The sequence below is a fragment of the Triturus cristatus genome, chromosome 3_2 (assembly GCF_964204655.1).
Source record: "Triturus cristatus chromosome 3_2, aTriCri1.1, whole genome shotgun sequence".
Taxonomy (NCBI): domain Eukaryota; kingdom Metazoa; phylum Chordata; class Amphibia; order Caudata; family Salamandridae; genus Triturus; species Triturus cristatus.
This window is the reverse complement of record NC_140584.1, coordinates 206,407,602-206,420,716: the sequence shown is the minus strand read 5'-3', so window position 1 is coordinate 206,420,716 and position 13,115 is coordinate 206,407,602. Positions and strand designations below refer to the sequence as shown.

The following is a 13,115-nucleotide window of genomic DNA, read 5'->3' as shown; positions in this document are numbered from 1 at the left end:
ACAGGTACCACTGGGTTTTGCTACTGCACTTTTGGGTCCTGTTAGTACACATTTCCTGTCTGGACCCTAGTCTTAACTGTAAAGTCAGGAAAGAGTAGTTGCCCCTTGCAGAAGTCATTATCTTGTTTTTATCAGCATACAAATTGTGCAGTTAAAACGATTAAATATTTGTCAAACAATCTGTTATGTACTTGCTGTTTCAGGGTGTTTGCTGCATTGATGAATTTGACAAAATGGATAATAGAGATCAAGTCGCCATCCACGAGGCCATGGAGCAGCAGACTATTTCGATCACTAAGGCTGGAGTTAAGGTACGTTGGTCCCCATTCTTTGCAGAGTGATGCACACTGGAAAACCACTTGTTTAATGCATTTGTTTTTTCCCCCCCCTCAGGCTACTCTGAATGCTCGAACCTCCATCTTGGCAGCTGCAAACCCCATTGGTGGGCGTTACGACCGATCAAAGTCTCTGAAGCAAAACATAAACCTGTCCGCTCCCATTATGTCCAGATTTGATCTCTTCTTCATTCTTGTGGACGAGTGTAATGAGGTAAAGTGCTCATTGTCTCTACATGTAAAGAGGATGTCTTAAGAGGGGGCTCTGCAATGGTGCTTTTGGTTCAAAAGGCCAGTTGCACATATTTACGTAAACTGTTGTTGGCTGTATAAAATGTCAATTAACAACCCAGCTTTTGTTTTCATTGGATTGCCGCTTCCTCACTGTTGGATCCTACATTACTTGTACTCTCAGTCCTACTCTCGTGCTCGCAAGTTTGTGGTGAGCAGCTCCTGTATATAGTGCCCTATAGCACCAGCGACACTAAATTCGCTCAGCTCGAACATCTATTTAATCATTCCTGGTTTGCTTGGATCGTGTTACCAATCCAAAGCTGTGATACTGTGCCTGGAGTGGTAAAAGGCCTTTGTCATTTTACAGCTCTACGTTGTTGGCACTGTGCAAATTTATGTTTAAGACTTTCAGGTAGAAATGGCAACAGACTTTGTCCCTGTCTAGCTCCGCATGCTTAGCACTATGCTAATTTTATGCTTAAACTTCACTAGAAAAACAGACATTTGACGTGAGAAAATTCAGCGTCACAGGTGTTGTAGGGCGCACTATACAGGAGCTGCTCTCCACCTAAACTTTGCAACTACCCAGAGTTCTCTGCTTTTTTGCATGCATAATTTGTGTCTAAGCCTGAAAGGTAATTGCTTTGTGTGTATCTGTGTGCGTTTATACATGGGTATAATATATATTTGTCCTGCCATGCACCGTTTTCTCATGTTAATAGCAAATCTTGCAGTGAGATCAACAATGTCGTGAGTGATGTAAAATATAGCGCAATAAGCAGTGTTTAAGTGTTAGGTTAGCTGAATCTGTAACCCTCTATTCTGTTGAAGAGCTTGTCAGTTTGGGTGCTGCTAAATATGGTCCCATTCATATTAGATACACAGTACAAAACTCTGAACTAGTGGTTTCAAACATTTAATAACGTACTACATCGGAATTTGGGTTAACTAAATGGGAATTTATAAACTTATAATCATTTAATGTGCATTTTGATGTATACTTTTTTGTGCTTGACTCCTGATGTACCTGAATTACATGACGAAATTACTAATAGCAGACAACTGCTTTCAGTAAGGCATTCCTATGTGGCCAAACTAAAGAAATAGTTTCTTTGGAGGTTTGCTGGAATTTGAAAGCCTGAATAGGTGAATTCAATGACTGTTGAGACCTGAAGAATGTTGTTGCATGCTTGTTCTTTGAGTAACTTCAACCCTTTTTTTTTTTTTTTAGGTCACAGATTATGCAATTGCCAGGCGTATTGTGGACCTTCATTCCAGGATCGAAGAGTCGATTGATCGGGTCTATTCTTTGGATGACATTAGAAGATACCTTCTGTTTGCAAGGCAGTTTAAACCAAAGGTAGCGTAAAGTGTACTCGTATCCCTAACTCTTCATGAGCATTTTGGATAGCTCACGGAGGCTTTCAGAGGGTATCAAACAGTGCCTTATTAGAGAATTTGCATCTCAGTTGGTATTGCTGTTCAAATCACTTTTCTTTCCCCTGATTACACCTCCACCCCTATACTAACTTGCAGGAAATCCCTGTAAAACAATTCAGTCATGGGATTTAATGAACACCATTGTTTTATCTTGCTTTATGTAGTCTGCAGTCAATGAGTATATGTATGAATGCAGCCTAAGAAATGGCTTAGTGTGGATCGTTCCTGTGGTGAGACTTTAGCCTGCTGTCTTACTGCTTGACTTATTACACATCTGGTGAGCAGCCCTTTAAGTGCTAGTTGAAACAGGCTGTTATGCCAAGTGGTTTCCGGCTGGCAGGGATGCAGCGAAGCCAGTCGGAATCCACTGAATGGGAGGAGTACTAAACACATGTCTGATAACCTGTCTCACCCATGGGTAGCTTGGCACCAAGCAGTCTAGCATTATCCTCAGGGCCGTAGTGTAAAGTATTGGCACAACAAAAAAACAAACGTTCCCAAAAAGAAAAAGCGTATGTGCAAAACAAGGCTCCTACTTGGCCTGCAATTTAATTGGTCATATTTTTTAGAAAGATCACTATCTCATTTGGGGTTACCACAATAAAGACTTTTCTGACGTTAACCCAGTACAACATGCAGTTTCAAAAAGACGTACTATTCAATACAGTCACAGTTAAAAAGAATTTTTATTAAAAACAATTTATATAGTTAAAGTGCTATGTGTAATTTTCCTCCCATTGAAGGTTACAATCTAATATTAAAAATGAAAACAGTCGACGCAGCGTTTCGGTGTTCAATGGTTTCACCTTCTTCAGGACCAAGAATTTTCATAAAATCTTAATTTTGCTAGAGATTAAGTTTTTCTCAGTTACATAATCCTCTTGGGGCACCTTATCAACTTAATGGTTTCGATATAGGGCATTTCTATAGATAAGTAGTTTTTCCTCTATCCGTTGACGCCACCGTTTTTGTGGTTAGAGATAAATGAATATGGATTGATATCATCTTTATCTATGGAGTTCTATTACAAAAGCAGGTTGAATACTTTTTGCGTTTTTTAGAATGGCTTCTTTTTGTTGTGATGCTCTTTATCGCATTCACGATGTCAGATTTGTTTCTGAAGATGTATACGCGGCCTCCCTGCGTCAACGGATATCCGGGGTTCTGGCACAACACCACCCTCAACACAAGGCGTACGCCACAAAGCATACAAACAGTATGTATAAAACGCTTGTCTTTGCATTACACAGACACACACAGGTGCGCGCGCACACAGGCGCGCACACACGCACCAAAGCGAGAAGCACATGGTTTATACACTTTACAGTTGTATGCAATTGTTGAACTTTCCCATTCACAGAGAGGTCAAACAGTCATAGGTCTTTGACTATCCCTCGTGTCCCAGCCCTTCAGTCATTCAAGTACACCAGCCAACGATACATTGCTCCTGCTGGTGCCCGTTAACTAGACAGTTGGAACCACCTAACACAAAGTTATTTACTTCATCCATCTGTATTAGACCTGCGGGCACCCAGCGGCTCAAATGGTTGCGACCCGGGAAGCTGGTGCGCTTCCAAGTCCTTTAGACATGTTCCCCTTAGTCTTGGCTCCCAGCTCAGGTTCCCCCAACACCACTCGAACACCATACACTCTGGAGCGCATGGTTCTGAACAAGGTTCCCTCGACTCTGCATGCTTCCTAACACTCCTTATTTCTCAACACCTCTGGTGCCTGCTGATCTTTGCAAACACACCCCTCTGCACAGCGTTATGATTTACGTCCGGACAGTCCTTGTCCAACCAACAATCACTTCCACCCTTTTCTACAATCTTGTGCAAACTGTGAGATTCTTTGTGTCCCTGGGGTCTCGTGGACAGGAGTCCAGCTAACCGGCCCTTGGAGAGTACTTCCAGACCAGGGCCACGTAAGTTGGCACTAGCTGCAGGCCAGAAACATCAGGCAAAATCCAGCAAGTTGTGATCCCTTTTCCTGGAGCATCACAAGCCCAAGTTGAAGTCCCTCCTGCCCTAAGGATACCTCGTATCGCTGTCCCAGTATTGAATCAGTGTAGTATTGTTCCAAATCTAAAAGCGTCCCAACTGCTGATGCCAGAGTCCCAATAGTTATGCCCTCGTGCCTTTGAAAATGCAGTCGGTTAAAGAGGCCACCTTTTGAAATGCGCAGGCCCTCTCTAAATTCTGTACTGTCATTCTACTCTGGGAGGTTAGATCACTTTCTTTAGTGGGGCCAAGTTGAAAAAGGCTTTATTATACAAAGTTGTTTTCTTACCCCTTGAAATGCGGTTCTAATTCCACTCCCTCATGACCATCCTGGCAGTGGTCTGCAGTTTCCCATGAGCCCCTAGTTAAGGCCTTCAATCGGGAATGCACAGGTGTAGCTGTCCCCAGCTGCAAGATGTTAAGTTGAGACCGGCTGATGGGCACATAGCCATGATCATCAAAATGCCCACTTTCCTCCAAAGTGACATTTCCACACATGTTATGTCTGGTCCACTCGCACTACCAGAGAGTATTCCTGATTACAAACTCATTGATTATGAACTCGTAGTTATCAAACATGATACTGCCACTTCTCTACCCATTGGAAATACTGCTCAGCCTTTCCCTACATTTCCCCCGTGCTAATCCAATGCTAGAAGCTGGCCCTGTCATACCGACAATACCACCTGGTGCTGGTCACAACCCTTGCATGTTACGCACACACCCTACTGTGAGAAAGTGCCCTCTTTCTGCATGGTTGCCCCCAATTTTCGGTGAACTGCTGATGTGCTTTGACTAAGTATGGCCTGGGCTCCTGCCAATCAGGTATTTGGGGCCTATGTTCTTTCCCTAAAACTGCGTTGAAAACAAAACCCAATTGGTATCTCTGGCCACAGGTCTCCCCAACCCCCCCCCCCCCCCCTCTCCTGGTAAATGGTGCCACAGGTACCCAGGGCACTGTGATCAGGGAAGACCTCCAAGGGCTGCAGCACTTATTGTGCCAACCTTGGAGGCCCTTTACCCTTAAACTTGCACACTGCCTTTGTAGGCTGCATGTCTTGGTTTAGAACAAAGTGAAGTAGACATGATACACTACCCTGTGTACCATGCCTGCAACCCACTGCCCTGGCATTGATCAGGCACCCTTCCAGCTGGGTACACTATACCAGTGGTGAGGGTACAGGAGCATGAGCCCTTTACCCCTACAGTGTTTAAGTCCATTCTTAACCATTGTAAGTGCAGTGCTGCCATTAAGAGTATATGGTGCTGCGAGTTTGTTATCAAACTTCTCAGCACATTAAACCCACACTGATGCTAGTGTGGGAATTAATGAAAAATGCACACTGAGGGCTTCTTAGAGATGCCACCTGAAAAACGACCTGTCGCCAGTGCCCAGGCTGAGTGGCTGCTTTCAGCTGCCACCACCAGACATGTTTGTGGACCCCTGGGGCGAGAACCTGCCGCTCTGCTGGTGGGGGGGGGGATAGGTTCCTGAAACAATGCACATTCTGGGATGAGGTGCCAAGCCTCCTCCCCCAGGATGGGCAGGGTCCACGAAGGGGAAGCTTCAAAGGCTAGCCGCCTTTGTGAGTTTCCCTTGGCAACTTGCTGCTTCCAGCAACTGTCCCCTGGTTCTGACCCCCCACTTTGGGCGGGAGAACCAGCGGGAAAACCAAGTGAGGAAGGGAGGTGTGCCCACCTCTGCCAACTCCACCCCTCAGGTGGGGGAGGCGAGGTGAAGCCCCACTCAGTCTCCGCTGTCTCGCAGATGTGGGGAGGAGGGGGACCCAGCCAAACAGGGTGAGGCTTATGCCCCCTCCCACTGGAGGATGGCATAAAAAAGGGGAAACTACCCCCTCCCGGGAAGGGACCCGTTGGTCCCAACCTTCTACCTACCTGTAACACCTCTAAATCTTGTATTTAGGGGCACCCCTGAACCCTGCTTCCTCAGAGAAGAAACTACAAGAAAAGAACTGAACAGCCGTGCTGAAGCTAAGGGGACGCCCACTGACTTGGCCCCAGCCCTGCCGGCCTGTCCCCACCCTGAGCCTGCAGAAGCGAAACTCCGATGCAGCCAGCAGCCTCAAGAAGCCAGAGGACCTGCCCTCCCTTCAAAAGAAAAGACTGTCTCCTGTGAACACCGTATTTGTTCACCAACAGACTCCAGGTCTGGCAAAGTCTGCACCCGATGCCCACAGCCTGAGTTCGAGTGGCCCAAAACCACGAGGTCTCCCCGGCGATCCTGACCCGAGATCCGGTTGCCCCTGACCTGCCTCCAGCAGATGCCTGCAGCCTCAAACTGGAAGGTCCCCCCCCCCCCCCCCCCCCCCCCCCCCCCTCCGCAACCAGGAGCTCGTAAGATACGACCCTAAAAGGCACCCTTGCACCTGACGGCCTTGGGTGGCCCAACCGACGGTGCCTAACCAACCCTGAGCATCCCAACTTACCTCCCCCAAGTGGTGGTCGCACCCAGAAGACCTTCGTCCCTGAGCCTGCAGTGTTTGCAAACTGGAGACTCCCCATTGAAAGCCACAGGTCTCCCAACGCCAAAACAGTACTGTGCACCCGGCTGCCTCAGTGCCACGGAGGGTATATCTTTTGTGCTGGCTTGAACCCCTATTTGCCCTGAGCTTAAGTCTAAGAGCTTTGTTCCCACAACCTTATGGCCTGCTAGTCAGCAACCACCAACTAGAGGCCCTCCATCCCCCATTGGATACCATTGGGCCTCAGCACTCTGCTTCCGGCCGCCCTAGTGCTGCTTAGGGTGTAGCAAGAGTGCATCCTTGACCCTGGGGGACCCCTGAGTCTACCACCAGAGTACCAACTCCTACAACCGAATACTTGAACCGAAAACCCAGAAAGCTAGAACAGGTATAGTTCTCTTTGACATATGGTTTTTCATCAAGTATTATTGGTATTGTCTAGGGTAAAAACTGGCAAGGCACAAGGGCAGACTGTGCCCACAGATGGGAGTCTTATTTAAATATCTGCATAACCACGGTCCTCTGTTCATTTTGGATTTTTTTTTTCTAAATTCTTTTCAGAAAGCTATTGTAAGAATACAGCAGGATCCCAAGACAGTGTCCTTGAGGGTCTCAAAGACACCTTTTCCTTTGTTCTTGACATGAAGAGCAGTTCAAATTAAGTGAATTACCATAAGCTCTTAAAGATAACATCAGATTTTCATGTCTGTGGGCTTAGCAGGGGAAACTAATAGGAGAACTAAGCAAGGGTGATGCCTTGCCTGGTGGGTTGTGGAGGGCAGTAACCTGACCAATAAAATTCAGATTATCAAGGGTGTGCTCTTGCACCACTTTTGGTTTACTTAATATGAAAAATAATGAAGTTATACTTTGGGAAAGATGTCCCTTTCTAGGTGGGGTCCAAGTACCAACTTGTTGCTAGTTTATGAAGTATTTTGTGAATGACAGAATCTACATATGTCTAAATCCTGCATATCTGGTGCACTATGGATTTAAGTTCACGTGTTTCAAGAACTTGAAAGCACAAATGAGGCAGTGGAGATGGCAGACTTTGACTTGACTGTCCTAATCAAGAAGCAATTGGCACCTAGGCACATCAAACTATTTGGGAAGGAAGGTGTTGCTGTTTCTTTTTTTTTTTTCCCCTGCCTCTGAGGACACTCAGAATTAGAAATGTATTAAAGGGTTGCTTGGTGTTTGTCCCAAACGCAAGAAACAACCTAAGCATTTATTCTTGTCCTTTTTTTAATAGGCTGCTTGAAATGACTGTTCTCTCTGACAGTGTTCATGTAAGACGTGTAGTGTAGTAAATGCCTTGGGTCTGTCATTCGGCAGAATGACCGTCATGTTTGCATTAAAGATTATATAGCTCTTGGGTATTGAGAGGATTTCTTAAGATTTGATTTACCTCCAGGATTCGTCAATTGGAATTGAATGAAGCTACTTTTATTTATTTTTAAATATGCAATGTAAATTTTGTGGTTTGCACTTTTATTCCTACCGGTTTCCTTATTTATCAAATTAAACTGTTTTATATGCGGAAAATATATACATCTTGTACTTTTTTTTTTTTTTTTTTTTGGCTCTGCATTTTTATCAAGACTCTTTGAAGAGGAAGATCAGCAAGACTGCATGAGTTTTAGGGTTTAATTACGCTTAACTGTTAAACAGTATACCGCAAAAATCTGTTTGCCAAGAGAATTAATCCTTAATTTTGAGGACTATTTTGTCGAAGACATTGCATGACTCAAAGGTGCTGTCATTTTATTGCAGATTTCGAAGGAATCTGAAGATTTTATTGTTGAGCAGTACAAGCGCTTGCGTCAGAGGGATGGCTCCGGAGTTACTAAGTCTTCCTGGAGGATCACGGTGCGACAGCTGGAGAGTATGATCCGTCTGTCTGAAGCCATGGCCAGAATGCATTGTTGTGATGAGGTAGGAAATGTGGACTTTATTTTTTGTCGGTTTGTGGTTTTGTCTAGTTTTATGCTTTGATCGGTTTCTAGTGTCTCTTGTGGGTTTTTCCCCCCACACTCAATGTAAGTCTAGAGTTATTTTTGCTTAACTGGTGGCGCTACGGTATCACTTTAAGGAAGACTAAAGGCATGGACAGGGGCTCTTGTCATACTTTCTCACCAGTTTTGTCATTTTAGTTCCAGCATCTCCCACTAGGTTACTTTTTTCTATTTAATTGGAAATTAACATTTCTGATTTAATAAAGTTTGCATGACACTCCTGAATCTACAGATTGGGAGTCCCTTCATATTCCATACTGCGATTAGAAGGTGCTAAAAATTCATTGGTATATTACACCCCCACTTGTACAGTCCTATAGACTGCCACTGTATTCTGAGGCATAACTCATTAGCTCCTTATTATAAATCATATTTTGAGCTCTTTAACTGGACCTAGAAAAAAATGAAGGCAATTAAATGTTATGACTTTAAAACAAAGGTTTTGGGCTCACTTGTTTAATGCTAGCAGTCCAAAGTCTGGGGTTACTAGTTTTAGAATTCTCTTGCATCATATATTGATTATCTGCTGTAGTCTAGTGGCACTGTTGAAGCTATATTCATACAATCTGACAATCAAAATAACCAGAAGCCTTTCCCAAAGATGGCAACTTCCAGTAATACAAGAGTATGTAGAGAACAACTTAAAAAAAAATGGGTCTTAAAGGCTGGTTCAACCATCCAACCTACCCAAAAATGTATGTTCGAGGCATATGAGCTGCAGATTGTACACTTAGCATAGATCGCCATCTGGTGTTGGGCCCGGATGTTTGCAGTTTGTTTTTGTTCTTTGGACAGTCTTTGGAAGTCACGAGTTCGGTGACTCCTCCTTCGGTCCGTACTGCGCATGGGCTTCAGCTCCATCCTCAGATTGTTTTTTTTCCGCCATCGGGCTCGGATGTGATACTTCGTGCTCCGGCTTCGAACTTCTACGGTTCCAGCCTCGACGTAAAATCCTCGTTCTTCGAGTTTCTTCATCTATCTTCATCTCTCGAAGCGGCACTTTTCTCCATTCCGCACATCGGCACCGGCCTTCGGGCCCTCCTCGACTCCGGTCCCGGCCGATGGAAAGGACTCCGTTCAAAAAGTGCCCAAAATGTGGGTCTAAATTTCCCCACACCGACCTCCATCAGGTGTGTAACCTTTGCCTCTCTCCAGAACACGAGGCTAGAGACTGCCCCGCCTGCAAGTCTTTTCGATCAAAAAAGACCATCCGGGACCGAAGAGCTCGACGCACCATGGCGCACTCATCGACCGCAGCTCCACCGGACATCTTCGGAGACGACGCCGGAGCTTCGGGGCAACTACACACCGAGCAGGAGGACGACGTCGTCCGCGCTTCCGAGGCCGACGACTCCGACGTGGAGGACATCACACCGGCGCAGCGGGTCGTGAATACTGTACCCCCCTCCCACCCCCGCGCCCAAAACCAAAGACTCAGGTTACACCCTCTCCTGCAGGCCTGGGTAAAACCAAGCACACAGCTTCTATCACCCCACCTTCGGGCCCGGTGTCGAAGCCTCAGAAGTCTCACGGCAGCTCGGGCTCGAGCCAGCCGACGCCTGGTGCCAAAAAACACCGTCCGGCACCGAAGAAAGTGACACCCAGCGAAGCCACCGGTGCCGAAACCTGGACTCTCGGTGCCGACAAAACACAAACACAAGTCCCTTGGCACCGACGCTCCGGCGCCGAAAACTACTTCGACGCCGAAAAAAACGGAGGTTCCAAAAAGACATGGCGCAGAGAAACCATCAAAACCCTTGGCTCCGAAAACATCGGCGCCAGCGGACGATTCGGTGCCACTGGACCTCTTTACACCAGACCCTTTGCAAAAGACCTTATTTAAGGATCCAAAGACTGGACTATTGACTTTAGTTGTCAAAAAAAGACAGTCTTTACACACCGGCTCCTCCACCGCCTAAGCGGAAGGACTCTGCTACTTCTCCTCTCAGAGTGCCCTCCCCACTACCTCCTCCACCTCCTCCACCCCCTCCCACATCTCCGCCACCCTTGCCTCATCATTCCCCGACCCCAGATCCGGATTACGGGGATCCAGATTATGATCCGGCGGATGCCCCAATGGACCCCACTCCACCAGGGACCTCAGACCCATGGGAAGACTACCAAAACCCTGACATACCGGATGTGCCTCAGGACGACCTATACCCATCCAGGCCGTCTCCCCCAGAGGACTCCTTAGGGTTTCACCACTTAGTGCAGAGAGCAGCACACTACCATGGGGTGGAAATGCATAGTGAACCAGTGGAAGACGACTTCTTACTGGATACATTTGACATTCAGGATAAGTCCACAGCTATCTTGCCCATGCTTAAAGGTGTCACCAAGCATGCTGCAGAGGTGTTCAAAGACCCTGTCAGGGCCAGGGTGTTGAACCCTAGATTAGAAAAAAAGTATAAGGCGGCACCCACAGACCCTACATACATTAAGGGCCCTGCTCCCTTAGAATCCCTGGTTGTGTCCACAGCTAGAAAGCGGTCTAACTCCCAGTCCTCAGGAGAAGCCCCACCGCCAGATAAGGAATCTAAACTTCTAGACACGTCTGGCAAACGCACCGCCTCACAAGCCGCGAACATCTGGCGCATTGCAAATACACAAGCGCTGCTTGCGCGCTATGACAGGGCACACTACGATGAGCTTGAGGCTCTTATGCAGCACCTCCCGGAAAAACACAAACGCAAAGCTCATGACCTGATACAGGAGGGTAAGCTGATTACTAACACCTCCATTAAATGTGCCCTCGATGCAGCCGACACTGCTTCTAGAGCCATAAATACTAGTGTCCTGCTTCGTCGTCATGTCTGGCTTAGGATCTCAGGATTCAAGCCCGAAGTCCAGGCATCCATCCTAAATCACCCCTTTGACCAACAAAATCTCTTCGGGCCGAAGGTGGACGAAGCATTAGAAAAGATGAAAAAAGACACAGACACAGCAAAGTCTATGGGGGCGTTACAATCACAGACCCCTAAACGCTCCTTTCGATGCTCATCCTTTCGCAGCACAGGCAGAGGCTACTCCACCGATAGCGCCTCTACCTCCTACAAATCCTCTCCTCAAAATATCTTTTCAAAGGGCTACCAAAGGGGTGGTTACAGAGGCAACAACAATAAGGGCAGGGGCAAAACTAACACCACCCGTTCTGCCACCCCGCCCGCACAATGACTTCCCTCCGCTCCCCCCAGACCATCCCACTCCGGTCGGGGGCAGACTACAAACCTTTATCCACGCATGGGAATCCATAACATCGGACAAATGGGTGACCCAAATTATTCGGTCAGGGTACTGTCTCGAGCTAACATCTACCCCACCCAATATCCCACCAAGGCACCGTCCAATGTCCCAAGAACATTCCACACTGCTCAAACGGGAGGTGCTCTCCCTCCTCCAAAAACACGCTATAGAGCAGGTCCCCGTCAATCAGCAAAATCTAGGGGTCTACTCTCTGTATTTCTTAATACCGAAAAAAGACTGGACCCTGAGGCCCATTCTGGACCTCCGGCCTCTAAATGCGTACATACATTCAGACCATTTCCACATGGTCACCCTGCAACAAGTCCTCCCGCTCCTCTGTCAGGGAGACTTTCTCACTACCTTGGATCTGAAAGACGCATACTTTCACATTCCAATACACCCTTCTCACAGAAAGTACCTCAGGTTTGTGGTGGACGGTCAACATTACCAGTTCACAGTTCTCCCCTTCGGGGTCTCCACCGCACCACGGGTGTTTACCAAATGCCTAGCAGTTGTAGCAGCACACCTCAGACGTCAACATATTCACGTCTTCCCTTACCTAGACGACTGGCTCATAAAAGCCGCGTCCTACAACCAATGTGTGCAACATACCAACAGCACCATCCAACTGCTCCACAAGCTAGGCTGCACGGTGAACTACCAAAAGTCCCACCTCCTACCATCTCACACAAAGCAATATCTCGGGGCCACTATAGACACCTCCAAAGGTATTGCCTATCCAATCTCAGCCAGAATCGCAAGCATACAAGCTTTGCGCCAAACGTTCCTCCCTCAACACTCTCTTCCAGCACGAGTGTTTATGAAGCTCATAGGGATGATGGCGTCTTGCATTTTCATAGTGCCCCATGCAAGACTTCACATGCGTCCACTCCAAGAGTGCCTAGCACGACAGTGGAACCAGGCCCAGGGACAGCTGACGGATCTGGTGTTGGTGGACGGCCGCACTCATCACTCTCTGCAGTGGTGGAACACCACAAACCTTTCCAAAGGGCGGCCGTTCCTGGCCCCGGTTCCTCAGGTGATTCTAACTGCGGACGCATCGCTCTCCGGCTGGGGAGCACACCTCTTACACCTCACAATGCAAGGTCTATGGACGCCACAGCAAAAGTCGCTCCACATCAACCATCTGGAGCTCTTGGCGATCTTTCTAGCCCTAAAATCCTTTCAAAAACAGATTTCGGCCAAAGCAGTCCTCATTCGCACAGACAATATGACTGCAATGTATTATATCCAAATACAGGGGGGGGGACACACTCTCCCCAGCTCTCCCGCTTAGCCCAGAGCATATGCAGATGGGCAATTCCTCAAAACATCTTTCTCCTGGCACAGCATGTTCCAGGC

General features: G+C 47.2%; 1 protein-coding gene across 1 annotated transcript in view; it reads left to right on the top strand.

Annotated features, from left to right (window-relative positions):
* The window catches only part of MCM6 (minichromosome maintenance complex component 6), an 89,188-nt gene that overhangs the window by 17,831 nt on the left and 58,242 nt on the right, over nt 1-13,115 (top strand). Inside the window, exons 10-13 of the mRNA XM_085647531.1 lie at nt 204-311; nt 394-549; nt 1,801-1,929; nt 8,266-8,427. Coding sequence (XP_085503657.1) covers nt 204-311; nt 394-549; nt 1,801-1,929; nt 8,266-8,427 — 555 coding nt within the window. The remainder of the gene's footprint in view (nt 1-203; nt 312-393; nt 550-1,800; nt 1,930-8,265; nt 8,428-13,115) is intronic.